This window comes from Conger conger, chromosome 11 (assembly GCF_963514075.1).
Source record: "Conger conger chromosome 11, fConCon1.1, whole genome shotgun sequence".
In the NCBI taxonomy this organism is placed as follows: Eukaryota; Metazoa; Chordata; class Actinopteri; order Anguilliformes; family Congridae; genus Conger; species Conger conger.
The window spans coordinates 15,604,009-15,631,011 of record NC_083770.1 but is presented as its reverse complement, the minus strand read 5'-3'; the positions used below and the strand labels follow the sequence as shown (position 1 = coordinate 15,631,011).

At 47.3% G+C, this 27,003-nt stretch overlaps 3 protein-coding genes and 1 pseudogene across 4 annotated transcripts in view; 2 read left to right on the top strand and 2 right to left on the bottom strand.

Moving 5' to 3' along the window:
• Positions 1 to 5,921, top strand: part of LOC133140036 (CUGBP Elav-like family member 4) — a 74,877-nt pseudogene extending 68,956 nt beyond the window's left edge.
• Positions 5,922 to 9,898: 3,977 nt separating this feature from the next.
• Positions 9,899 to 15,589, bottom strand: si:ch211-214j8.12 (uncharacterized protein LOC100000539 homolog). The gene is made up of 7 exons (XM_061260637.1): positions 15,555 to 15,589; positions 14,757 to 14,863; positions 13,827 to 14,056; positions 13,089 to 13,255; positions 12,011 to 12,484; positions 11,343 to 11,953; positions 9,899 to 10,697 (listed from the first exon to the last, which is right to left on the bottom strand). The coding sequence occupies exons 3-7, from the start codon at positions 14,047 to 14,049 to the stop codon at positions 10,265 to 10,267; spliced, it is 1,908 nt and encodes a 635-aa protein (XP_061116621.1). The 5' UTR covers positions 14,050 to 14,056; positions 14,757 to 14,863; positions 15,555 to 15,589; the 3' UTR covers positions 9,899 to 10,264.
• LOC133141190 (nucleolar protein 56-like) lies at positions 14,770 to 25,915 on the top strand. Of its 2 annotated transcripts, none has more exons than XM_061261630.1 (13): positions 14,770 to 14,896; positions 16,903 to 16,992; positions 17,738 to 17,852; positions 18,093 to 18,260; positions 18,798 to 18,996; positions 19,601 to 19,788; positions 20,143 to 20,294; positions 20,602 to 20,702; positions 21,257 to 21,405; positions 21,796 to 21,917; positions 22,333 to 22,461; positions 22,895 to 22,972; positions 23,262 to 25,915. In XM_061261630.1, the coding sequence occupies exons 1-13, from the start codon at positions 14,894 to 14,896 to the stop codon at positions 23,538 to 23,540; spliced, it is 1,773 nt and encodes a 590-aa protein (XP_061117614.1). In that variant the 5' UTR covers positions 14,770 to 14,893; the 3' UTR covers positions 23,541 to 25,915. The 2 variants fall into 2 exon arrangements, with proteins under 2 accessions (XP_061117614.1, XP_061117613.1); XM_061261629.1 differs by having other exon boundaries at positions 22,333 to 22,473.
• The window catches only part of LOC133140600 (ubiquitin-associated protein 2-like), a 28,667-nt gene continuing 27,520 nt past the window's right edge, over positions 25,857 to 27,003 (bottom strand). The window contains 1 exon segment of the mRNA XM_061260636.1: positions 25,857 to 26,761. Coding sequence (XP_061116620.1) covers positions 26,666 to 26,761 — 96 coding nt within the window. The 3' untranslated portion in view covers positions 25,857 to 26,665.

Below are 27,003 nucleotides of genomic sequence, written 5' to 3'. Positions count from 1 at the left end.
CATATACACACATATTATCTGTTTTCTTCCGTGTCAAGACAATTCAGGTTTTTTTTTTTAAGGGCTGAAGGGCATGGCCATGGGGCTGAGTTTATTTTTTGTCTTTTCCTGTCCCTCCATTTCCCTTCTTCTTTCCCTCCTTTCTATTTATCACCTTGTTTCCTTTCTTCCTTCTCTTTATTCATACACCGTCCCCTTTAATATTTGTATATCTCATTTTTCTTTGTGCCTGTCTCTCTATTCCCCGTAACCGTAACCATCTCTCCATCATAAACTCCTCTGTAATCTTCTCTTCCGCAATGCTCCTTTATTCCCCTAATATCTCCTCTTTCTTTCCCCTCTCACTCTGTCTTTATACCTCCTTTCTGTTTTACATCTCGTAACATAACATAATGACCAGAACAGCCTTTCAGCCCAGCAACGCTCGCCTTTCCCTCCCACTGACGTGTTCCTAACGCTAGTTAAACCTAACAGCAAGATAGCATCTCGCACCATATCCAGCCTGTTCTTCAAAACAACCGGTGTTTCTGCCTCCACCACATGACCTGGCGAGCTATTCCACGCAGTGAAAATACTTCCTCATGTCTGCGTGGAATTTATCCTTCGCTAATCTCCGTTTATGCCCTCTTATCCTCTGTCTCTTCCCCGATACCCCTCACCCCTCTCTCTCTCTCTCTCCGTTTCTCCCTCCATCTCTCCCCAGGGCCGGAGGGGTGTAACCTGTTCATCTACCACCTCCCTCAGGAGTTTGGAGACGGCGAGCTCATGCAGTCCTTCCTGCCATTCGGTAATGTCATCTCCTCCAAAGTGTTTGTGGATCGGGCGACAAACCAAAGTAAATGCTTTGGTGGGTAAAAACCATAAAACCCAAGATTATTATGATTATTATTACTATTCTTATTATTATTATTATTATTATTATTATTATTATTATTTGTCTTCAGTCTAGCAGAGTTGTAATGAAAGGCAAGGGTCTATTCTAGGGGAACTAGCACCAAAATGTGCAGAAAGCAGGAAAGTAAAAATATGAATTGTAGATGACATGTCAGGATAGGAATAGCAGTAAAGATGAGTGTCTCTTGAAGCCCTTTTTTAATGCTAACCTCTACTTTTGGTGCAGGGCGCTGCATGGTTGATTTTTACGATCGGATGAAGAGTTTTAATGTGCCTCTTAATCTTAACACTTTCTTTTAGGAATCACCGGACCTACATTTCATTATATCAGCCTAATAACGCTGTAATTACACTGTAATTACCATTGAACATTGTGACAACTGCGATTGCTCCTCAGTCCATTGAGTCAGTCTAATAGCTATGTAATAGCACTGTAATTGCAGCGATGATTACCGCGAGTCCATTTAGCGTGTATTTTATGACTAAATTTGTGCTAATAACCACGTTAGCGCATTGTTATTAAAATTGACCATTGTTACAACAGCAGTCGTTTCTCTACACGTACCTGCTATTGTGGTTTCCACCTCCTGAGTGGTGGCACGGTTCTGCACCGTAATTACACAAACTGTACAGCAGTACTCAGGGAGAGAGAGAGGGAGGGAGGGAGAGAGAGAGAGAGAGAGAGAGAGAGAGAGAGAGAGAGAGAGAGAGAGGGAGAGAGAGAGAGCGAAAGAGACAGAGACAGAGGGAAAGAGAGAGAGTGAGCAAGAAAGAGAGAGAGAGTGAGAGAGAGAGAGACAGAGGGAAAGGGAGAGGGAGAGAGAGAGAAAGCGAGAGAGAGAGGGAGAGAGAGACAGAGGGAAAGAGAGAGCGAGAAAGAGAGAGAGAGTGAGAGAGACAGAGGGAAAGAGAGAGAGGGAGAGAGAGAGTGAGAGAGAAAGAAACAGAGGGAAAGAGAGAGGGAGAGAGAGAGACATAGGGAAAGAGAGAGGGAGAGAGAGACAGAGGGAAAGAGAGAGGGAGAGGGAGAGACAGAGAGAAAGAGAGAGACAGGGAAAGAGAGAGAGAGGGAGAGAGAGAGAACTGAAGCGGAGATTGCATAACCACGGAAGAGTAATCACTAGGATGTCACGGCAGCAGCTGAAACTCTGGACGAATCGTCTCTCGGGTCCCGCGAATGGATTTGCATAAATTAGCGCCTCCGTTGGTAGCGGGGGGGGGGGCAGAGCTGTCGGCGGCTGTCACTCTGACATGTGTTAGGCGTCGGCGCGTCTCCGCGACGCGGCGGCCTTCTCGCGGGCCGGGCCATGACGGACGCAGACTCGCCGCATTAAAGACGCCGTTGAGTTTTAGCACGTCAATTAGCTCAAAACAATCACCCGACACGCCTCATGAGGCGATTAAACAGCCGTGGTGCGGCTCACAAACGCCCGCTGACAAGACGGTCCGTCAGGGCAGACTGAGACGTGTCTTCTAGAGGGGTAGCTGCATTCTCCCTAAATACGACATGTAAATGGCGGTGGTCGGGCCAATAGGGATGGTCTTTGTGCTGGGCCTTCCCACTTCTGTTCTGTGATGTCATAAGAAGGGCATGGTCCACAGAGTCATGAGTGGCATGTGGTACGGCTGGTTGGTTTGATACGTCTTGGTCTGTGTTGTTGTGCCTGTGTCCTAATAAGTACATTTTACAGCTCAGTGTTATTAGCAGTCTGTTTATTAATATCGCAAATATGACAATGTCTGCTTCTTTCCTGTTTCTCTGGCATTCTCTGTCACCCATACCCCCTCCCTCCTGTTTCCCTCTCCTTCCCTGTCTCTCCACCTCCCTCTCTCTTCGTTGCCAAATCAACATCGGCTGATCACACAATGGACACGCCTCCCCATGCCCCCTGCCACTGTCTGGCCACACCCCCTGCTCATTCCTGGCCACACCCCCTGATCGTTCCTTGCCACTCCCCCTGCTCGTTCCTGGCCACACCCCCTGATCGTTCCTTGCCACGCCCACTGCTCGTTCCTGGCCACGCCCCCTGCTCATTCCTGGCCACACCCCCTGATCGTTCCTGGCCACGCCCCCTGCTCATTCCTGGCCACGCCCCCTGCTCGTTCCTGGCCACGCCCACTGCTCGTTCCTGGCCACGCCCCCTGCTCATTCATGGCCACACCCCCTGCTCGTTCCTGGCCACGCCCCCTGCTCATTCATGGCCACACCCCCTAATCGTTCCTTGTCACGCCCACTGCTCGTTCCTGGCCACACCCCCTGCCCGTTCCTGGCCACACCCCCTGCCCATTCCTGGCCACGCCCCCTGCACATTCCTGCCCACGCCCCCTGCTCGTTCTTGGCCACGCCCCCTGCTCGTTCCTGGCCACGCCCCCTGCTCGTTCCTGGCCACGCCCCGTGTCCATGCAGGCTTCGTGAGCTTCGATAACCCCGCCAGCGCGCAGGCGGCCATCCAGTCCATGAACGGCTTCCAGATCGGCATGAAGCGGCTCAAAGTGCAGCTGAAGAGGCCCAAGGACGCCAACCGCCCCTACTAGCCCCGCCCACAACCACCGCCGGGCTGGGGGGGCGACCAATGGTGGAGCACAATGGGGCTGACAGGTGAGGTACAACTTTGAAGGAAAGATATGGAGAAATTAAACAAATCTGTTTTACAGTGGGACTGTTGCGATGGCTAGTTCACAGTCTGGGGTTTGAACTCTGATGTGTGCCCTCTTTTCTCTGGCAGGTTGAAATGCATGTTGTTTCACTGGGAAACTAAAAACGAAACAAATAAAAAGAACACATTTGGACATATTGAATACTGCGATACAGGAGCAACGATGGCTGCAACTGGCCTGAAATGATCAAATCTACCATCCCTGCTGGACACAGACAACACATAATAACCAAGATGGACACCGTGCAGGGGTGCCTCCGTGGGTAACTGCGGGGTCCGCCCTCAAACCTGTCCACCAATCAGATCTCTCCAAAAACCATCTCCTACCAGGACAATGCACATCTGAAGTCTGCAGTACAAACAAAACAGAAGCAAATAAGAGCAGCATGGAGCGGACAGACACAACAGAACCAGTCCAGACCAAACGAAAACAACAACCAGACAAAACAAAAGAGAAAAGCTCCACAGAGGAAACATAGGTTTTATGCATTTAAAAAAAGGACTTTTTTTTGGAAATGTAAACAGAAAGAACTGTGTTTTTTTTCTTTTTTTTTTCTTCCTAGACTGGAAAGTTATCTTTTTTCAGAGGCGTACACTTTTATCAGGTCGCAGAGACCCGGATCAGCCATCTTTACTTGGAGTGCCTCTCCGTTTCCATGGGACGTTGTTACCATGTTGACTCTTAGCAACAGTCTCCATGGAGTCTTATTCGTCATTCCTTAGCTATTATTGGGACCAAAGGACCGAGCATTTTTATCACTTAAAGACTTAAAGACTTGCGGCTACAGCTCAGTCGGACCATTCCGTTTCTCCTGCCGCTTACGAATAAACGGCTTCGACGACTAAAAAAAAAAATACAAAAAAAAAAAAGAAGAAAAAATATTGTAAAGTTATTATATTGCTGATATGCTTTTTAAAATAAGAACTTGTTCCCTGTTTGATACTTGCAGCTGCTGTACAAGAGGCCAGAGTCGTTCACAAAAGCTTGTCCGCAGTTACAGCTCGATGTCACTCCTAGATTCAGATATCGCCCGCCGTCCCTTTTTATTTCCGAGGATTAAAACAGGTGGGGAGGCTGTGGTTTTCAGTACAGCAGCCACGTGTTTGATAACCTTTAACCCGACAACCATATAAACATCATATCACGTCGACAAGGACAAAAACACAAAAAAACCTTTATATCAACATATGTACAGCAGAACCATACAGGACCTGCAAAAAAAAATACTTCTGTGTATACGAATACATATATTACCCATGCACTTATATGTATATATGCATATGTTTTACACGTGTGTGTGTACATAGAATGGCTATTGAACCTAATATATAGATCTGTAATTTTTTTTGTAGATTTTAGCTGGAATTTTAAACAGTTCTGCTGAGCTGCTAGGATAAAACCGGGAAGATCTGCAATACTGGCAGCTGACAAACTACAGGCATTCTGCTCTTTGCTGGAACGATGTGCTGACTCAGTTGCACATGTACATTTATATGTGCGTCTATGTGTATCTGTAAATATGCTTATGTCATTTGAAACAACAGAACGTTTTCAGAGATGAGTTTCAAAGAAAAAAACAGGTTGTGTGTTCTCTCCTTTCCTCCTCCTCTCTCTGACGATATTTAGGGCTTCTCCTTTCTTTCATTATCCTGCACCCACTAGCATGCACGCACTCACACATACACACACATACATACACACACACACATACACATACACACACACACACACACATACACACACACACACACACACACACACACACACACACACACACACACGCGCGTGGGGCGACATGGCTCAGGCAGTCGTCTGGCAGTCGGAGGGTTGCCGGTTCAATCCTCCGCCCGGGCTGTGTCGAAGTGTCCCTGAGCAAGACACCTAACCCCCAAATGCTCCTGACGAGCTGGTCGGTGCCTTGCATGGCAGCCAATCGCCGTCGGTGTGTGAGTGTGTATGAATGGGTGAATGAGAAGCATCAATTGTATAGCGCTTTGGATAAAGGCGCTATATAAATGCCAACCATTTACCATTTACACACACACATACACATGCACACATAGATACACACATACATACACTCACACATACACACACATAAATACAAACACACATGTACCTGCATTCAAAAGCCTGCACATACATTTTTCACACACACACACACACACACACACACAAACACTCACACATACAGGTCCACGCACTCACACTCACACATACAGGTCCACACATGCACACACGCGCGCGCACACACACACACACATACACACACAGTGACCATGCTGAATGAAAAGGACCTTTCTCAGGGGCACTGTAACCTTAACCCTTAGAAAGGTTTTTTTGGGAGTGTCCTTGTTACGTGCGTTCAATAAAATGCCTTCCAGTTTTCAGTGGCCTTGAAATCCATCTCAAGGTGTAAATTAGACCTGCACATTAATATCACAATTAAGATAAAGGACTTAGCCGTTTTCAGAATAAGATTAGATGGGTGTCCTTCATAATGTTTTTATGAACTCGTCATATCCTAACACCGCATCTGGATACCGACTAGTGTATTTACAGTGCGCGTACGGAAGTGCAATACTGCCACCTACAGGAGACCAGAGCTCATTGTTGATTCCCAGTCATATGCGACAATTTGAGCTGTTTCCTGATTTTGTCGGATGAACAAGATAACTCCACAGCCATTTGGTAGAATTTCACTTTTGTTCTTCAAAGGGTAATAGCATCCTGTGAATTCAGGACCTGTAGCACAGACTTCTGGAATTAAGCCAGTGAATGAAAGTCATCACTCCATATCGATGACACCATCCTGCACAATAACAAGTGTAACTTCAAGCGAGACCGAATATTCATTGTCGGTTAATACCAACACTGTTAACAGTCTCCTGCTCCTGTTTCCACATACTGCACTGTATACACTCAAAGGCTCAAAGGAAATACTGTATTTTTAAATAGTTTTGTAAGGTTTTTTTCTACAGAACTTACATTACATTACAGTCATTTAGCAGATGCTGTTATCCAGAGTGACGTACAATAAGGAGCAGATCAGAACCAGGGACAAGCACGCTGAAAACCCAAGAGGAAAGTACGGTTCTAAAGTCCTAGAGTGATCACATAGATAAAAATGTGAACCCTTGTAGAATAATCAGATAGCTATCAAAGCAGCAATAACATGGTTGGCAGCTAGAACACCTTGAATACTAAAATAATTAAATGAAAATTCAATTATTACATATAGTATACACATACATGGCTAATTATTACAGAACTTTCGGTTCAAGAAAAAGATCCCAGTTTTAAGGAACTGTATGTATGTAAATGGTGCACATTTATAAGGCTGTAAAATGGGTGTGCGTGTTTGCTCCCTCACTCGAGTGTGGGGGGTGGGGGGTCGGGTGAGGCACCTGCGCAGGAAGTGACCTGTAGGGGCAGGAAATGATTAGCTACCTGCTGTTCACACGCTTTTCCTGTAATTGCGACTAATTTCTCTCCTGCTCAAAACTCATATCAACCCCCAGCCCCAACCCCAAGGGCCTTTCCCTCCACCATCAATCAGGACACGCTAAATTATTCACCGACACTTCCTCAAACACCACTTCTTCAGGGAGCAAGCAAATCTTTAAACACCTCTAATTCCAGGAAGTTACAACAGAGAGGCACATTAATCAACTGTGGGGGTGAGGTACGGCCGTTGTGACCTGCAGTCAACCCCAATGCAAAAAGGTATACACTCAGAGAGCACTTTATTGGGTATTTATTAGACTAATATTTTAGACTTATTGGTGTTCTGCTGCTGTAGCCTGTCCACTTAGAGGTTTGACGCATTCAGAGATGCTCTTCCGCATAACACTGTTGTAATGTGTGGTTATTTGTGTTACTGTCACCTTCCAGGGTCACAACTGATAGTAGCTGTTAATACACCACCAGTTAGAGGACGTGCCTACATAAACCTACAACATAAACTGAAGTTCCATAGCAGGGACAATAGGGAGAGAATGAGAATGTATGAGGATTGAGATTTAGATGTAGAATAAATATGAAAATCGGTTTCAGAATTGGCCATTGGCCAATTGGCCGTGGGACTTCAAATAATGACATGACCCAGGTATGATTAAGCAGGTATCTCAACTTGTTTCTGGAAAGTTCCTAGGCAGTGTGAAGGCTCCCAGCTCAGCAGTCTCCACAAACGTGCGGGACTTCTTTCAGAAAGCGAATGAAAGAGATCTACTGTGCTTTTTTCCCGGTTTGTGTCCCCTCAGAGCAGCCACACAGCATGCGGAAACAGCCTTTAGTCAAAAGCAACACCTCATGTGAAGAACGGTTAGCATAAACTCGGCAACACATGCACAGCAAACACACTCCGGGCGTTAGCATAAACTGTATTACACATGCACAACAAACACTCTGGTGTTAGCATAAACAGTGCAACATATACACAGCAAACGCACTCTGGCCGTTAGCATAAACTGTACTACACATGCACAACAAACACTCTGGTGTTAGCATAAACAGTGCAACATATACACAGCAAACGCACACTGGCCGTTAGCATAAACTGTACTACACATGCACAACAAACACTCTGGTGTTAGCTTAAACAGTGCAACATATACACAGCAAACTCACTCTGGCCGTTAGCATAAACAGTGCAACATATACACAGCAAACACACTCTGGCCGTTAGCATAAACAGTGCAACACATACACAGCAAACACACTCTGGCCGTTAGCATAAACAGTGCAACATATACACAGCAAACACACTCTGGCCGTTAGCATAAACAGTGCAACATATACACAGCAAACACACACTGGCCATTAGCATAAATAGTGCAACATATACACAGCAAACACACTCTGGCCATTAGCATAAACAGTGCAACATATACACAGCAAACACACTCTGGCTATTAGCATAAACAGTGCAACATATACACAGCAAACACACTCTGGCCGTTAGCATAAACAGTGCAACACATACACAGCAAACACACTCTGGCTATTAGCATAAACAGTGCAACATATACACAGCAAACACACACTGGCCGTTAGCATAAACAGTGCAACACATACACAGCAAACACACTCTGGCCGTTAGCATAAACAGCGCAACACAAACAGTGTAAACACACTCTGGCCGTTAGCATAAACAGTGCAACACAAACAGCGTAAACACACTTCACGCGTTATCATAAACTGTACAACACACGCACAACAAACACACTCTGGCGTTAGCATAAACTATACAACACATATACAGCAAACACACTCTGGGAGTTAATATAAACTGTACAACACATGCACGACAAACACTCCGGCCGTTAGCATAAACTGTACAACACATGCACACTCTGGCCGTTAGCATAAACAGTGCAACACAAACAGCGTAAACACACTTCACGCGTTATCATAAACTGTACAACACACGCACAACAAACACACTCTGGCGTTAGCATAAACTATACAACACATATACAGCAAACACACTCTGGGAGTTAATATAAACTGTACAACACATGCACGACAAACACTCCGGCCGTTAGCATAAACTGTACAACACATGCACAACAAACACTCCGAGTGTTAGCATAAACTGTACAACACATGCACAACAAACACTCCGAAGGTTAGCATACCAGCGCTAACGCCGTGCCATTCCTGTCCACCGGGATACAATCGATCCCTTCACCGTGATTTATGACGATACGTCTCTATATACACGCATCAGAAATGCAAACGGTCACTCTAGCAATCAGGCTGAGCTAGTGGAGGGTTTCACTGTGGGGGCAGAGAATGGGTGGGGGGTCTGATGCTTTTGCACATAGTGCTCTCCCAGGTAGCATGGGGGGGGGCTGAATGCAATGGAAGGTGCACATCACACTGAGACAGATACTGCTGAAGAATTATTGGTTGAGCAACGAAGCCAAAAACACAAAAACCTTGCATAATAAATGGAGACAAGGCTGTTTTTTTGTAGTTTTTTTTAAATAGAAACACAAATTGAGGTGTAGTTTTCTGAAATTCGCAGAAAACAGCCAGTGAACCTGCATAGTAAAATATCCAGTGTGAATTCAGCTCAACCAGAGTCCAACAGGGACCATATGTACTCTGTAAGTGTTGATTTAACCCTGATTACTTTGTAAAACTGCTGATGGGTGCAGAAGAGATGGGGCCATGAAGAGGTGCTGCTGGGGACCCAAAAACACAAAAACGGCCGAGAAAACTAAAAGCGTAAAGTTCCAGGATGTACTCAGAGCAGACAAAGATGGGAGAGACAGCTATATGGCACTGAATTTAGAGAGAGGCTTTAGGCTTGGGGAATACTAGCACACACCTCACAACATTTCCTGCAAAGATAAAACTTTTTATTCAGCCACATACTCTCCCCCAGACACCCAGTGCACTTAACACAAAAGAAAAAATCAAAATGCATATCTAATGCTCATTTCAAAAGATACTGCATGATCAAGTATAAAATACTTTGAGTTTTAGAAAATTATTATTTTTTGGCCGTGAGCTTCTTTTGTTTCATTTCAAATGATATATGAAGCATACTTCTGAAGTATCTTATTTAAGGATACGTACATACGTTCAGACATACACAACACAAGCAAACAAACACAAACAGTATAAAGTGCCTAAAGATATTTTTGTGCTATTACACAATTTTATCCAAATAACAGTTTGACTGTTAAAAGTGGTGTCATAACTATAAACACGCAGCTTCAATATCCGGATAAATTTGCACGTGCCAATCGCATCCAAGCATCACAACCGAGAGTGGACACCGCCTCCTGAGGGCCTGCCACTGTAATTGGCTAAAGCAGATGACAGACAGAGGCCAGCAGCCACTCAGGTCCAGGAAAGACAGGCTGTTAATGCTGGTCACCAGGGTCATGACCGTCGCCTCGGAAACGTCACAGCGGGTCATGCTGAGGTCGCGCAGGCACTGCAGAGGGGTGGGGGCGGAGGGCGCAGGGGGTCTGCAGCGCACCAGGCGGAAGACGTCGTCCAGCGGACAGGGGAGGGCGGACAGAGACACCTTCTCCAGCAGGGGGGACCCGCCCAGTAGGGCCACTAGCGCCCACTTCAGGGCTCGCCAGGACATGACTGGCCTCTCCTGCCTCTGGTCCAACAGGAAGCTGCAGAACACAAGAGATTTCACATTCCTCAAAGTAACAGCTTAGCCAATAAATCTCAGGAGTGTTTTTTCAGTGTCTAAAAGGTCAAGGGAACAGTCCAACAACAAAAATATTAGACAATATCTACGGGCTACATGCTAACTGTGCTAACAGTGCTAACACCCTCGTGGTGTCAACCAGGGCTGCCCAACCCTGTTCCTGGAGACCTACCATCCTGTAGGCTTTCACTCCAACCCTAACAAAGCGCACCTCATTCAACGGCTCGAGATGTGGAGCAACTAATCAGTAGAATAATGTGTGCTCAGTTGGTTGATAACCTGCAGGAGAGTAGATCTCCAGGAACAGGGTCGGGCAAACTTGCTAAGCAGTTGAATGAGGCGTGCTTTGTTAGGGTTTGAGTGAAAACCTACAGGACAGTAGATCTCCAGGAACAGGGTTGGGCAGCCCTGCTCTAGCTGTTGAATGAGGTGTGCTTTGTTAGGGTTGGAGTGAAAGCCTACAGGACAGTAGATCTCCAGGAGCAGAGTTGGGCAGCCCTGCTCTAGCTGTTGAATGAGGTGTGCTTTGTTAGGGTTGGAGTGAAAGCCTACAGGACAGTAGATCTCCAGGAGCAGGGTTGGGCAGCCCTGGTGTAGTCTTACTCACTTGAGCTTCAGAGAGTGGAGCAGGGGAAGGCGGGGCACATCTCTGAGGTGTGCTTCTACATCTTCCTCCGCCTCCTCCTCTTCCTCCTGCTCTTCAGCGTTGCCGGGGGGCTCGGTGTGGATGTGGAGGGTCTTCAGCTTGGGGCAGGCACGGATGAGCTGGAGAAAGGAGGCGTTGCCGTCCATCCGAACGCCCTCCAGAGTGAGAGAGGAGAGAGAGGCCCCCACGGGCTGTATGACGGGCAGGCCCTCCCGCAGGTCCCCGGCCAATTGGAGGGAGAGGCTGTGCAGCTGCCCCGCCCACTGAGCCATGGCCCGGGCGCCGTGGCGACCCGGCCCCTCCTCCCCGGTGAGGGCGAGGGAGCGGAGGTTCGGGCACACCCTGCCGAGCTCCGTCAGGGCCCCACACGACACGCCCTGGGCCTCCTGCAGAGACAGGGTGATGGCCTGCTTTTCGGGGTCCCCCTTCCCGGCTCCTCTCTGTCCCTCGCTCAGAGGCGTGTTCCGGCCCACATTCCTCCCTGAGGCTCCTTCACCCCCCTCCTCCTCCGCCTCCTCCTCGCCATCATCCTCCTCCTCGCTCTCGCCTGCTGGCCACCCCTCCTCCTCCGACAGCTCCTCTCTCTCCTCCTCCCTCCTCCTCCCCTCCCCCCCGAGCTCCCCCCTGACCCTGCGCCCCCACACCTCCCTGAGGCTGGGCACCCCGGCGAAACCGCGGCCCCCCCGGGGGAAGTCGAAGTCGCGCCCGGCGATGAGGCGGCAGGCCTCCCCCAGGTCCTCCAGGGCGGCCCGGGTCAGGAGCGGCAGGGCCAGCAGGAGGAAGGCGGCCACCCAGGCCCGGTCCCCCTCCTCCTCCCCGAAGCCCACGTCCAGGGCCAGCAGGCTCCGGAGCCCCAGGCCCGTGTAGCCACCGGGGGGGCGGTGGGCCAGGGGCAGCAGGTCGGCCGGGGCCAGGCGGTGGCACCGCGACACGTCCAGGTGCTGCAGGGCGGGGCAGCCGCCCGCCATCGTTGCAACGACCGGCCCGTCGCACGGGGTCCCCGCCAGGGAGAGGGAGCGCAGGCTGGGCAGGGCCCGGATCAGCTCACACAGGACCGGGGAGCACAGCTGCTGGGCCCCGGAGAGGTCCAGACACAGCAGGGACTGTGTGTGAGTGTGTGTGTGTGAGTGTGTGTGTGTGTGTGAGTGTGTGTGAGTGAGTGTGTGTGTGTGTGTGTGCGTGTGTGTGTGTGTGTGAGTGTGTGAGTGAGTGTGTGTGTGTGTGTGTGTGTGAGTGTGTGTATGTGTGTGTGAGTGTGTGTGTGTGTGTGTGTGTGAGTGTGTGTGTGCGTGTGAGACAGAGTGCGTGTGTGTGTGTGTGTGTGTGTGTATGTGTGTGAGTGTGTGTTTGTGTGTGTGTATATGAGAGAGTGTGTATGAGTGTGTGTGAGAGAGAAAGAGACAATTTTTGTATTGGATGTACATGCAATGTGTGTACATGCTTTGGCAATACTGCAGTTGTCCTTCCAATAATCATTACTGAACTGATTTAATTAATAAGTGCTAAAATATAGATATAATATACTAAGACTGGGAAAACAGGCATGACCATTACACAGTGTACTGTACCTGGAACAATAATAGTTCAAGATGACATTAACAAATGACATTGTAGACATTGTATTACAGTAACATATTTAAAAACATTATTTTTAAGTCACGTACAGCTTCAGCACAGTCACTCAGGGGTTCTGGGGTTGGCACTCACCGGGCAGCGGAGCCCCACGAGCTGGCAGAGGCTGGACGTGACCAGGCCGGAACAGCAGGCCAGGGTGAGGCGCCGTAACTGCGGCAACAGCAGGAGGTGCAGGGCCCCCCGGGTCAGGAGGTGCCGGGAGGAGAGGAGGGAGAGCAGCTCCTCGACCAGATCCCCAGCTGGAGGGAGGGATGGAGGGAGAGAGAGCGGGAAAGAGGGAGGGAGGGAGGGATGGATGGAAAGAGGTTGTCTTTGCAGGGAAGTGACACCGGAAACCTCACTAAAGCCGGTGGAGGTGGAAAAATCAACGGCCGCTGAGAAGTACCTTCATTTAACTTATTTTCAATATGCACTGATCCTGTGCGTTTGTCATCTATGAGAAGAAATGGCATGCATGTATGCAAACACACGAGTTGGTGTGAGCACTCACACTCACACTTTTACACACGGTAACAGACACATACAAACACACAGACACACACACAGGCGCACACACACACATACACACTCTCACACACACACACACACACACACAGACACACACACACACACACACACTTTTATACACACACACTCTCTCACACACAGACACACAAACACACACTTTTATATACACACACTCTCTCACACAGACACACACACACACACAGGCGCGCACACACACACACATACACACTCTCACACACACACACACTCTCTCACACAGACACACACACACACACGCTAACAGACAGGGTGGCTGGAGCTCACGCAGTATGTTGAATGGCCCTATGATGTAGCGGAAGCAGTACTGGTCCATGTAGTTCTGGGTGTAGTCTTTGGTCCAGACGGTCTTCATGTTTTCCGCCAGGCTCCAGAGACACAGCCTGGCCAGCGAGCCGCAGCCCCTCTCCTCCCGTCTGGGGGCTTTCACCTTCCACTTCCGGGGTCCTCCTTTGCCCGAGCCAGACGGAGCAGCTCGGAACAGGGGCATCTCTCACCTGCACGTCAGTTAAAAAATAGAAAGGAAAAGAAGAAGAAGAAGAAGAAGAAGAGGAAGAAGAAGAATCTGTTTATTCGTACAGAACTGGCTTTGCTGGATTTCTGAACAATGAAAAGTCACATGACTTTTGTGAAATATTAAGACCTATGATGTCACCATTATTCCAAGTCTATAACCTTCTTTGAGGTCTCATAGATGTAGCTAGCTATATATTCTTAGATTCAATGACGTAATGTAAATTTGTATAAACATACGGTCTCGTTTTTGTTGAAGCATAACTTTAGTCCTGCATCTTCAGTTGAGATGAATACTTTCGCGAGGGCTTGGCCGGCAATAGAAACTTGGAAACATGTTTCGTACTGCTGTAAATTACGGAAAGCGACTAGACCGGATAAATCATAATAACGATAGTTGTATAAAGTATCCGGAAGTCTCATGGATACAGTACAATTAACTAATGAAACGTAGTTACTAACCCAGTACTAACCTTAGCTAGGTAGTTAGCAAATGATTAACTTAACTAATGACAGTCAGCTAGCGACTCTCTTACTATTGTTTTCAGCTAATACCACGCTGTAACTCCAATCATTCAGATACCTAAAGAAATGAACACACTGAAATTACCATATTCAATGTCAGATGTTTTAAAAACATGTCCATAATGCACAAAACAGCATTACCAGGATATTACCACCTACCCTGTCAGTTCAACTTCCAGCATGTCAACTCCAATCTCGCGATATTCCTACAAGGAATTCTCTACCGAGAACTGAGCGCGAGATTATGCACAGGAAGCGAGGCGGTGCTACGAAGAAGACGAGAAAAGTTTTTAATTATGGTGAGCAATTATCAAATATAGCTAGATACGTTACAGAGCAACAAAATGAACAGCAATCCAATGCCTAATAAAATAGTTCTAGCGTTTCTGCAGTTTGCAAAATCTTCATGTGTGAGCGGAGAAGACGCGAGCAAAAGCTACCTGCACGCAAGTTTTAGCTAGGCAATTCCCACGTTTTGGCTTAAGCTGGTTAGCTAGGTAATATAAACTAATCTAATCAATGGCATTTCCATGGTCAGTTAGTGTTAAGTAAGTGAAGGATTAGTTTGTGCACTGTATCTTGCTAATGCCTTTAGCTAGCTAGCTAAACCCTTGCACAGTTGCAGCTTGCTTTCTGCAAGATGTAAACAAGGCCGCATAGTGCAATGTCATATTTTGATTAAAATACCGATTTGTCATTGCGGAAACGTTTTGCTTAATTTTGGTTTGGCTAGTACCAAAACATTTCCGCATGACAAATAGGTATAACGTTATGACACTACCGACAAATCGCTAAATAAGAAGCAGGGTGATATATCAGCTCTCTGTGTTGTAAGCACACGTGTGTTTACGATCCTACTTGCGTTCAGTTTGCTAGCTACGACTTGGCAACTTGCCAGTAAGACCTCCGTATCGGATTTAACTAGCTCAGATTTGAACCAGGGAAACAACAGTCTACTTTGGATATGTGCACAAGAGATTGCTGCTCCGCCTCTGCTGATTTTAGTTTGTCCTGACAGATTGTTAGACTGCTGGCAGCTTGACTCTCTAAATGTCTGTCACCACGTGGTGGACCACTGTAGTGACGTGGGCATGTGTTGTCTACATTTCGGCGTTTATGTCAAGAGAGGTTCGGGGAGCTGGGCTTTCTTTGTTATTTTGGCTTTTATACATCTGTTATACATCGTGTACAGCACTTCGCAGACGTGGCACGTTACCTGGGTTAGTTCCAGTTGATTGTCATTGTGTCTGTCCAGCCTGACGTCCACATACTGTTATTGCACCGTAGAGCTCAGGTCTTATGATATCCAAGTAGTAATTTAGAAGTTTTTATGCCAGCCGTGTCACGTATACGAAGCCCCCCAAAAAACAACTTTTTAACAGAAGCTTTTAAAAATCTATATTTTCTCATTTTAATTGTATGGTTATTTTATGTAGGAAATTGCAAAATCAGAATTTTCTGGCATATGCATTGGTTCCTCTAAATATTATATCAGTAAAACAAAAAAAAAGGAAAACCTAAACTATGTAATTCCCTTGCTATTGAGCCATGTATCGCAGTGAAATGGAAAAAAAAGTGTTTTAACTAATATCTATTATTATTATTATTATTATTATTATTCAAGAGCTAATTTACATCCATCCATCCATCCATCCATTATCTGAACCCGCTTATCCTGAACAGGGTCGCAGGGGGGCTGGAGCCTATCCCAGCATACATTGGGCGAAAGGCAGGAATACACCTTGGACGGGTTGCCAGTACATCGCAGGGCACACACACCATTCACTCACACACTGATACCTACAGGCAATTTAGACTCTCCAATCAGCCTAACATGCATGTCTTTGGACTGTGGGAGGAAACCGGAGTACCCGGAGGAAACCCACGCAGACACGAGGAGAACATGCAAACTCCGCTAATTTACATATGTTCCTCAATTTCTTTTTGCATTTGTGTCCACATTCAAAATATGAAATGCCATTTTCATTGGATGAAAGGATCTTTCCTCTATTTACCTGTGGTACCTCCCCTTAAGTATGTTATTAGAATTTTGGAACATTCTAATGCTGATGTAACAATCACTACTGGTCATTGAAAGAATGGACTGACTTAACATCTTCAAAAAAAAAAAAAACTACTCTTCAAAGGACCACAGTGAGTCAGGACCTGAGTTGAACATTTGATCTGAAAGATGGTACCCTCCACAGGGAAGAGTGCCCCCTACTGGCACACTGACGCCACTTCCACCCCAGCCCACGCCTGCCTGGCTTCATGTACCTGACTGTCTCTGTGTCTCTGTTCCCAGGTGCTGCTGCATGTTCTGTTCGAGCATGCTGCCGGCTACGCGCTCCTCGCCGTCAAAGAGGTGGAGGAGATCGGCTTACTGCTGCCACAGGTCACACCGTCTTTTACTGTCCCTGCACTTCAGTGTTTATTATAACTGCTTCCATTAATCTCCATCAAGAGTCTGTCCCAATGTTAGTGTAGCAGTCAATGTTGTTTTTAGCGTATGTATATTTATTTAATTAGCATGCATCCAGGCAGTTCCCTTTTTTTACAGTTGTATGTTCATCCTGATGTTTCCGCTACATCAAACACATAGGCCAAACACTGTTAGCGCAGTTGCAGGATTAACTCTTTAATCGTGGATGATTATATCAAGTGTCAAGAATGAGTCTCATTCTTTTCACAGTTTCAACCCTTTTAGTGACTGCACATTGAGCTATTCTGTTGGTGTGTGTGGAGCTCTTCAGTGATCCCTACAGTTATACCCATAAGGTTCCATCTCTACAGTTATACCCATAAGGTTCCATCCCCACAGTTATACCCATAAGGTTCCATCTCTACAGTTATACTCATAAGGTTCCATCTCTACAGTTATACTCATAAGGTTCCATCTCTACAGTTATACCCATAAGGTTCCATCTCTACAGTTATACCCATAAGGTTCCATCCCTACAGTTATACCCATAAGGTTCCACCTCTACAGTTATACCCATAAGGTTCCACCTCTACAGTTATACCCATAAGGTTCCATCCCTACAGTTATACCCATAAGGTTCCATCCTTACAGTTATACCCATAAGGTTTCACTAAGGTCTCTCTGTGTTTTTCTGACTCTCGATGCTGTGCTGTTCCAGGTGGAGGAGAGCATCCTGAACATTGGGAAGTTCAACAACGTGGTGAAGCTCTCGGCCTTTTACCCTTTCAAGTCTGCTCAGACCGCCCTGGAGAACATCAATGCCATCTCTGAGGGTGAGGGCATGGGGCAGGGGTCACGTGGTTTAGGCAGACACCCCCCAGGCAACTGCTCAAATGTTTTTATTTTCTTCATCCACCGAAGTGTGTAATTTACCCTGCGTATTCTTCATTGTGCATGTGACCAAATGAGCATGAGCAGTCAGCCAAACTGCTGTGGTGGAATTTTCCCCCATTGGTTTCCATTGGGGCCGTCTGTATATACTCTATTATTTACTGTAAGTCCTCTGTACTCAGGAGTTGTGCACGCTGACCTGAAGCTCTTCCTGGAGACCAACCTGCCCCCTGCTGGTAAGAAGAAGAAGACCCTCCTGGGCGTGGGCGATGCTAAGATCGGGGCGGCCCTGCAGGAGGAGCTGGGGTTCTCCTGTCAGACCGGGGGCGTGGTCGCCGAAATACTCAGAGGTAAGAGGGGAGACCCCCCGGGGGCGTGATGTCGTCAGTCAAATCCTGCCTGGATGGTGTCCTGACTGTATTTTCTGCTTTTGATGATCCTGGTCATTTGGCTGTGTAATCTCTGCAGCTGTTAAGGGTTAGAGGCTCATAGGTAGGCTGCTGTTTCCTCCCCTTTACCCCTCACTAATAAAGGCTGTGACTGACTGTTTTAACACTGTACAGCATAAGATCACAACTATGTGTTAAGAATGTTCTTAGCTGAGCATTCTAATGCAGATGTAACAATGATGTCACAATCAGGAAAACAATGGAGTTCTAGAACACTGTCTTTGAGGGTTCTGCTCTTCTGGCTGTCATTGTGTTAGTGAACATAGATGGTTCTGGTGGTCTGCATTTTATCCAATCAGCTGAAGGAGTTTTGACCTTTTCACCATGGAATTAATGGACAGTGCAAGGCAGCCCTCCCCTCTCTACTTCCCCACTTCCTGCTGGTGGTTACCTCACATCCTGCCTCCTCCTGACCCATCATGCCGTGCTCTCCCCCAGGCGTGCGTCTGCACTTCCACAGTCTGGTGAAGGGTCTGACGGCCCAGGCCGCCTCTAAAGCCCAGCTGGGCCTGGGCCACAGCTACTCCAGGGCCAAGGTCAAGTTCAACGTCAACCGGGCCGACAACATGATCATCCAGTCCATCGCCCTGCTGGACCAGCTGGACAAGGACATCAACACCTTCTCCATGAGAGTGCGGTATGCCCACACGTGCACCTCTCTCTCTCTCTCTCTCTCTCTCTCTCTCTCTCTGTCTCTCTCTCTCTCTCTCTCCCTGTCTCATTCTCCCTCTCTCTCTCCCTCTCCGCCCACATGTACACCTCTCTCACTTTCATTCTCCCTCTCTCTTCCCTTCTCTCTTCCTTTCTCGTTCTTGTCTCCTCCTCACATAGATTTTTCCCTGATGCCATCTTCAGAGCACGTGTCTCAGAGACCGTTTCAGAGTTTGGAGCTCATTTTCATTCTGTACTGATCGTGATCGTGCGCTGTGATGACGTGTAAGAACAGTCCAGGTGGAATAGCTGTGGGATAATGTGGGATGATGGTGGGAGCTCTTCTGTTCCCCACTGTGGGCGTGAGATCTTCTGTTTTGAATTGTCAGAAAGGGAATATTTTTCTGTACTTCTCATGATGTACTTCTACTTGCTTCTCTCTCTCTCTCTCTCTCTAACACATGGAAAAGAAGATTGAATATTTACTTTTCTTTCTGATGATAAATGTTTGTGCATAGTTTGTATTATAAACTGATTTGTGTACTGGTGGCAGTAGTGTAATACAGAGGTTCTCTGGTCTCTCTCTGCAGCGAGTGGTACGGGTACCACTTCCCCGAGCTGGTGAAGCTGGTGAGCGATAACTCCACGTACTGCCGGCTGGCGCGCCTCATCGGGAACAGGAAGGAGCTGAGCGAGGAGAGCCTGCCAGGGCTGGAGGAGGTGGTGATGGACAGCGCCAAGGCCCAGGCCATCCTGGACGCCTCCCGCAGCTCCATGGGTCAGTAACCCCACGCCCGCTTCAGTCCTCCTGCCCTCTGTATGTGTGTGTATGCGTATGGAACACAAAAAAATACTTTTTGAGGAGTAAATAGTTCAGCACTCAATGAGTTTTGGAATGCTTTTTTTCTCAGTGTTCTAGAATTCTAGAGTTGCTTTCAATTAGCAGCAGTGATTGTGACATCATCATAAGAATGTTCAGTTCAGAACATTCTAATCTCACATAGAATGTTCAGTTAAGAACATTCTGATCACAGGCTTTAAGGGTTAAGTAAGGTCGAAGAATGGACGACAGTGATTGAAATGATTATGGCTCTTGTAGTTTGATATGCTCAGTAATGTGTCTGTCCTACAGGTATGGACATCTCCCCCATCGACCTGATCAACATCGAGAGCTTCTCGGCCCGGGTCATCTCTCTGGCTGAGTACCGGCAGGAACTGCAGGAGTACCTGCGGTCCAAGATGGGCCAGGTGGCCCCCAACCTGGCCGCCCTCATCGGGGAAGTGGTGCGTACCCGTCTCTCACCTTTAACTGTGATTGAGAACTGCCAAACTCACCTTTGTCTCACCTTTAACTGGGATTGGCCATCAGAACCTACCCATCAGAACTCACCTTTACCTGTGATTGGCCAACAGACCTGCCATTCTCACCTCCGTGTCACCTTTACCTGTGATTGGTCATCAGACTTTCCATTCTCACCTCCGTGTCACCTTTACCTGTGATTGGCCATCAGACCTGTTGTTCCTCATCACGTTGCTCTGATACAGGCAGTGATTGGCTGTGTGCTTGACTGTGGGCTGGTCTGCTCCTCAGGTCGGAGCGCGTCTCATCTCCCACGCTGGCAGCCTGACCAACCTGGCGAAGTACCCCGCCTCCACCGTTCAGATCCTAGGAGCAGAGAAGGCACTGTTCAGGTAGGGGCCCCACCATGGCACAGCCAATCAGAGCCCTGAAACAGAGGTTACACTAGAGTACACAGTGTGGTCTGTAGGACTACCGGAGGCCTGAGCACTTAAGTTCAGGAAACGTGGTGAATGGAAATTAAGTCCAAAATGTTCTATGAGGCTTTGTCTACTAATGAATGGAAATTAATTGACCCCAAATGACTCCAGGCAAGATGCAGTTCCATGACATCAAAGAATAGAATAGAACAGAATGTACTTTATTGATTTTCAGGGGGGAAAGTGATCTTACCACCAGTAGCAGACATTAGCCCTTTGAAGAGTAGTTTTATGGAATGTTTTCAAAATTCTAAGTCGGTGTTCTAGAACTCTATTGCCTTCCATTACCAGTAGTGATTGTGACATCATCATTAGAATGTTCAGTTAAGAACACTCTAATCACATATTTCTGACCTTACACCTTAAAAAGTTGCTGAAGAACATCTGCACAGCTCTATGAGCCGTAAGGTTGGACCTGATTATGGGGGTGTTGATGTGACTGTACCCCTCGTTCTCTGTACCTCCAGGGCCCTGAAGACTCGAGGGAACACGCCCAAATACGGCCTGATCTTCCACTCGACCTTCATCGGCCGAGCCGCAGCCAAGAACAAGGGCCGGATCTCCCGTTACCTGGCCAACAAGTGCACCATCGCCTCACGCATCGACTGCTTCTCCGGTGAGGGCGGGGCTATGGGCGGGGCCGTGGGCGGGGCTTCGTACGGCAAGTGGGAAGAGTGACAGTTGGGAATGGGGTGGGTTTTGGGGTGAAAAGGGCCTGGTCAGGGTGAAATGAGGTGGGTCCACACTGTGCTGTGATGCTCAAATTTTTCGTCAACAGTATCTCACCTTTGGGTGGATGTTGAGAGATTTACTCTGAGCCACACCTGCAGTCGCCTGAGGCCACACCCGTCTCTGTGCTATAGCCAATCACTGACCTCTGCGTGTGTGTGTTTCCCTCTGATTCGCTCTTTCTCTTGCCGTCTTCCTGCGTCTACATCTCTCTCACATTGGCCCCTGTCCCCATCTGTCCTCCTCTCCCTCTCTTCCTCTCTGTCCCGTTCTGTAGAGGTCCCCACCAGTGTGTTTGGGGACAAGTTGAGGGACCAGGTGGAGGAGCGGCTGTCCTTCTACGAGACGGGCCAGGCCCCGCGCAAGAACCTGGACGTCATGAAGGAGGCTGTGGGCCAGGTCAGGGCTCTCACACACACACACACACACACACACACACACACACGGACACGGACACGTCAGCATGCACACACACACACACACACACACACGTCAGCATGCACACACACATGCGCGGACACGTCAGCATGCACACACACACACACACACGGACACGTCAGCATGCACACACACACGCACACCTGGCAACAGCTATAAATGCTTATAGATGGTTATAAAGGCCGATAGCAATGTGTAGCCATCCAGAACATGACCTCCAGAACGCTGATGATGATGGTGATGCCATAGTTACAATAATAAACCTCATGATAATGTTCAAAGAAATGACAGTAAAGGGGAAGCTGACCTCAGGCTCTGTCACTGCTGACCTTTAACCCCCCCCCCCCCCCCCCCCCCTCTCTCGCTCTCTCTCCAGGCCGCTGAAGCAGCAGCAGAGATCCAGCGGAAGCAGGAGAAGAAGGAGAAGAAGAGGAAGAAGAGGGAGAGGAAGAGGTTGTTGGCCCTGGCTGAGGGAGGGGAGGAGAGCGAGGCCAAGCAGGAGGAGGTGAACGGAGAGGTGGGGAGCGTCGGGTCTGGAGGGAGGAGAGCGGTGTTCCAATGAGGAGTCTGAGGCAGGAGCTGTACAACTGTAACCAGCAACGTGCTTCATCCAGTCCATTCACACAAATGTGTTATCTAGCTGACGCTTTTATCCAACGTGACTTGATTAGACTACGCAGGGTACAGTCCTCCCAGGAGCAATGCAGGGTTAAGGGCCTTGCTCAAGGGCCCAACAGCTGAGCAGATCTGATTGTGGCTATACCGGAGCTTGAACCACAAACCTTCCCTGTCCCAGATCACATGTTTACCTTCAGTAAAATAATAAAATAAAATGAGTAAAGTATATATAAAAAATCTGAAATGTAATATAATATATTACCTGCAGCAGCGTGCCCTTACCGGAGTGTGTCTAACATGTCCGCCGTCCCTCTCCACAGGTGAGCGAGGAGGCAGAAACTCCCGTGAAGAAGAAGAAGAAGCAGGAGGCTGAGGAGGAGGAGGAGGCTGAAGACCAGGTGAGCAGCTCTACAAACGCACACTCTAGGGGGCGCTCTCAAGCACTGTGAATGGAGTCCAGACCAACCCCGGGTGCCTGCCTTGTTATTTTATTTAGCATTTATTTAACAAGGTCAGTCACATTGAGATTAGAAATCCCCTTTTCACTAGACTTAGCCAAGAAAGCAGCAATAGACACTACAAAATGACAAGATTTAACATAAAAGCAGAGAAGAAAAATAGTTGAAAGTTTCACAGCTGGTTACACAACCATCTCCTCAGTTGTGTTATTTATCCCTGGCGCCCCAGGAGAACGGCGAGATGGAGGCGACAGAACCTCCCCCGAAGAAGAAGAAGAAGAAAAAGAAGCAGCAAGCGGAGGAGGAGACGGTGAGCGGGGAGGTGGAGGAGGTGGAGGAGGAGGTGGAGACTGAGAACGGGGTGGAGGACCAGCCTCCGGCCAAGAAGAAGAAGAAGAGAAAGAGCGAGGCCATGGAGGCGGAGCCTGTGGAGGAAGAGGAGGAGTCTGCCCCCGCGGAGAAGAAAAAGAAGAAGAAGAAGAAAGCGGTGGAGGAGGAGGGGGAATGAGAGGGCTCTCCCGCGCCTCAGACTTCACAACGCTTTTATTTCGTATCGACTGAGATTTTTTAAGCTCCCGTGTCGTGTCGTGTAGCCATGAGCTTAAGGTCTTGCTTGTTTATAGGAACAGCACCGCTGGCAGAAAACATGACGGGTCTCTTACCGCTCGCTAACCTTATTCATGTTTCAAGTGTTAATCAGATTAATATCTCCTCCTACCATCAGCCGATGTTCCTGATTGGCTGGCAGTAGACTGACTCTGGTCACTGTGACTCTGTGATCTGTAGTTGCTGTGTTAATGTGCATGTAGTCCAGGGCAGTCACATGCATGAAGCGTCACTTTTCTACCCGTTTCAAACTCTTTTTGTGGTCTGCTGGGAGACACGAGCAGACCCAGGGTACTGTCCTTCCCTCAGTGAAGCCTGGAAGGCAGCAGTTTGTAGAACTAGAAAACTTAACACGACGGGTTTAGCAAACTAGCTAGCTCAGTAGATAGACATAGATAGATTTGATAAAAATACATCGAAGATGTAGTATGTGCACATAATGTGTGGTTGGCAGAGCTGAACCTGCTGCCTTCCAGGAGTTACTGAGGTAAGAAAAGTAACATGGGGCCACAAGCAGTGGTTGCTGCCCTCTGTTGTAGAGCTGAGGATATTAACCGTTATTTTCCGCATAGCGCTCGCCTCTCGACTCGCAACCGCAACGTTTCACTGCTGCTCAGAGCCTTTAATATCAAAGTGCATCTAATCACAGGGTCAGATTCATCATTTCCCATACCGTCCTTTGTGTTTTAGCCCCCACCCTCTGGGGAGTTTTCTAACCGCAGTAAAGAGCCTCGTGCCTTTCACCCCCTATGTATTTATCAGCTAAAAATGAGCTTTTTAAATGGTGTGGTGATAACGCCCTTGATTGCAATCACAAAATCACATGCTGGCGTAAGCAGATTTTTAGGGAAGAAGCACCGGGGTGTATATACTTATTCATACACTGTTCGTGTAAGAAGTTGGCCAGTAGCAGCCATGGCAGTTTGATCTGTTTAGCACTGCAAGATGAATTTGAAAAAGGCTAGCTGTAACATTAGCCATTTAGCATCGGCTCTTTAGAAGGCAGCAGTTTTTAATCGCACCGTCTGTCTGGAATTCAAATTAATACCGATGGACTGAAGTCTGCAGATGAATGTCTATAAATGTCTGAATGAACGTGCTATTTTTAGTTTAATGTCTATAAAACGAAATGGGCTACTTGTGTAATTGGGTTGAGGGTTACGTTTCAACACTCAGGCCAGTGGTTCAGTCTGTGAAGGCACTTGTTCCAAGTGCAGGCTGGGATCTGTAACCTTTAGATAACCTGATTCCAGGCTACACCTTTGGTCAACAAGGAAACCACAGTGGAGGAATCCTATTGGCTGTGTCCCAGCAGGGTTGGGTGAGATTAAGTCAATCTTTGTTCAAGATAATATTGAAAAACCAACCAAACCATTTTTGTTAAACTGGCTGAGGCAGGTCAGGAAATCCTGTTGTCTGTTTATGTGCTGAAGCTGCAGCTGAACCTTCACCCAATTCATCTGGTGAAACTGCATCACAAGTGTCACCTATAAAATACCATCGACACATTCACCTTTCCTCCGGTTATGACTGGATTAAGCAGTGAGGGGCGGTTCTAAGATGGCGTCTTAAGAAATTCATGGTCCACTGCTCTGACATTTTTAACCATTCCTGCTACGTAGTCACGTCCATGATGGTGTAATTTTTTAAGGCTCCTTAATAAAATTTTGTAAAAAGTGTCGTCACGTCCATGCCACTTTTGTTTGATGCACAAATGGGAAATTACTTTTAAAACTGTCAAAAAATGTTTTGAAAAGTTGAGCCTTTAATACATACGTTTTAAATGTTTTTGAGAGCCAGCCTGAAGGGTTCCTTCAAGGCATACCGATCAAGGTTTTGTTGATGCCATTTTTGAAAACTTTTCTCAGTATGTTTATTGGAGTGCTTTTATTTTGGGAAATTATTCACTGGGCCTTGAGGATCAGGCATTAGACCCAAATGTGCTTTTATCTGAATTTGGAATGGAGACCCTGGGTTGCACATGCACAGGTGCACATTCTAAGCTCCCAACAGTTCCTACACTGCACTGGGGTATATTAGCTCACCTGAGCATACTGTGTGAGGTGGAAGTCAGTTTTAATCTCCACCCCCCCCCCCCCCCCATTTGTGTTTTAAACCCAATTAAAAACATTTCTGACTTTAATTTAGCATGTCCACAATCCCATCAATGCGTGTGCAATATTTCGGTTTGTGTGAAATGAATCGCAGACATACTGAAAACTGTTCAGAATTTTTATTCAGTGGGCAATAAGGATTAAAATGAAATAAAATATCAAATTGACCAGTGATTTCATTTTTGCCCCCCTCCATGGAGGATGTACTGCCAGTCGAGGAGCAGAAGGGTTGGCATGGAAACCCACCCCCAACCACCTTTGACCAAAAATTGGGCAAAATCTAGGAGACCCCAGCAACGAAAAGAAAAAAATCTAAAAAAATGACCTGTATATTAATGACAGTTTCCATCATTCATAGTGTATAAAAAAAATCCCATTTTTCATGGTGCTTGCCAGTGCCCCCCTCCCCCTTTTATTTTTAAAAAGTTATATTTTTAAAGTTCTCTCCTTTTAAGTTTTCTTTTTTCTTTTTAATGCACTTTCATCTTTTCTACAACTTTTGAAAAAAAAAAAAAAGTAAACAAAAACATCCTTCAAAAACAAAAATGCAGAAACCACATTTCATGTCCTACTGTTACATATACAGTATATATATAAATACATACATAAATATTTTACATGTACAACGACAGCCAAAAAAAAAAGAAAATTGAAAAAAGAAAAGGTAAATGAGAGCTGGGTAAAGGAGGGGGGGTGTCAGTAGTGTGTGTGCGTGTGTGTCAGTGCATGAGTGTGTGTGTGCGTGTGTGTCAGTGATGGGTGTGTGCGTGTGTGTGCGCGCGTGTGTGTGTGTGTGTATAAGTGCGTGTGTGTGTGTTTAGGGTTACACCACAAACGGATCTGAGCAGTCAGTACGTGTGCCTTCCCCTCTCTCGGGGTACACAGAGGTAGGAGGTCTCGTGGGGCCCCCGGCTCAGTTTCCCCAGTAGGGGGAGCCACCGTAGCTGGACTTGGTGACTTGGGTCTTCTGCTGCATGCTGCTGGATTGGCTGCGCTGGCTGGGGCCGCCCTGCAGGAGGCAATAGAGATGCATCACTCGGTGTGTGTGTGTGTGTATGTGTGTGTGTGTGTGTGTGTGTGTGTGTGTGTGAGAGAGTGCGTGTGTGTGAGAGAGTGTGTGTGTGTGTGTGTGAGAGAGAGAGTGTGTGTGTGTGAGAGAGAGAGTGTGTGTGTGTGAGAGAGTGTGTGTGTGTGTGTGTGTGACTGAGTGCGAGTGTGGAGGACAGTCCCCACAAAGCAGGAAATGTGAGA

Coding starts and splice junctions, on each gene's coding strand:
- LOC133141190 (XM_061261629.1), top strand. Junction 20,703..21,256: donor GCAGAGAAGGCACTGTTCAG/GTAGGGGCCCCA, acceptor CTGTACCTCCAG/GGCCCTGAAGACTCGAGGGA. Junction 21,918..22,332: donor TGAAGGAGGCTGTGGGCCAG/GTCAGGGCTCTC, acceptor CTCTCTCTCCAG/GCCGCTGAAGCAGCAGCAGA.
- si:ch211-214j8.12 (XM_061260637.1), bottom strand. CDS start 14,049: ATGCCCCTGTTCCGAGCTGCTCCGTCTGGCTCGGGCAAAGGAGGACCC. Junction 12,485..13,088: donor TCGTGGGGCTCCGCTGCCCG/GTGAGTGCCAAC, acceptor ACTCACACACAG/TCCCTGCTGTGTCTGGACCT. Junction 10,698..11,342: donor CTCCACTCTCTGAAGCTCAA/GTGAGTAAGACT, acceptor TGTGTTCTGCAG/CTTCCTGTTGGACCAGAGGC.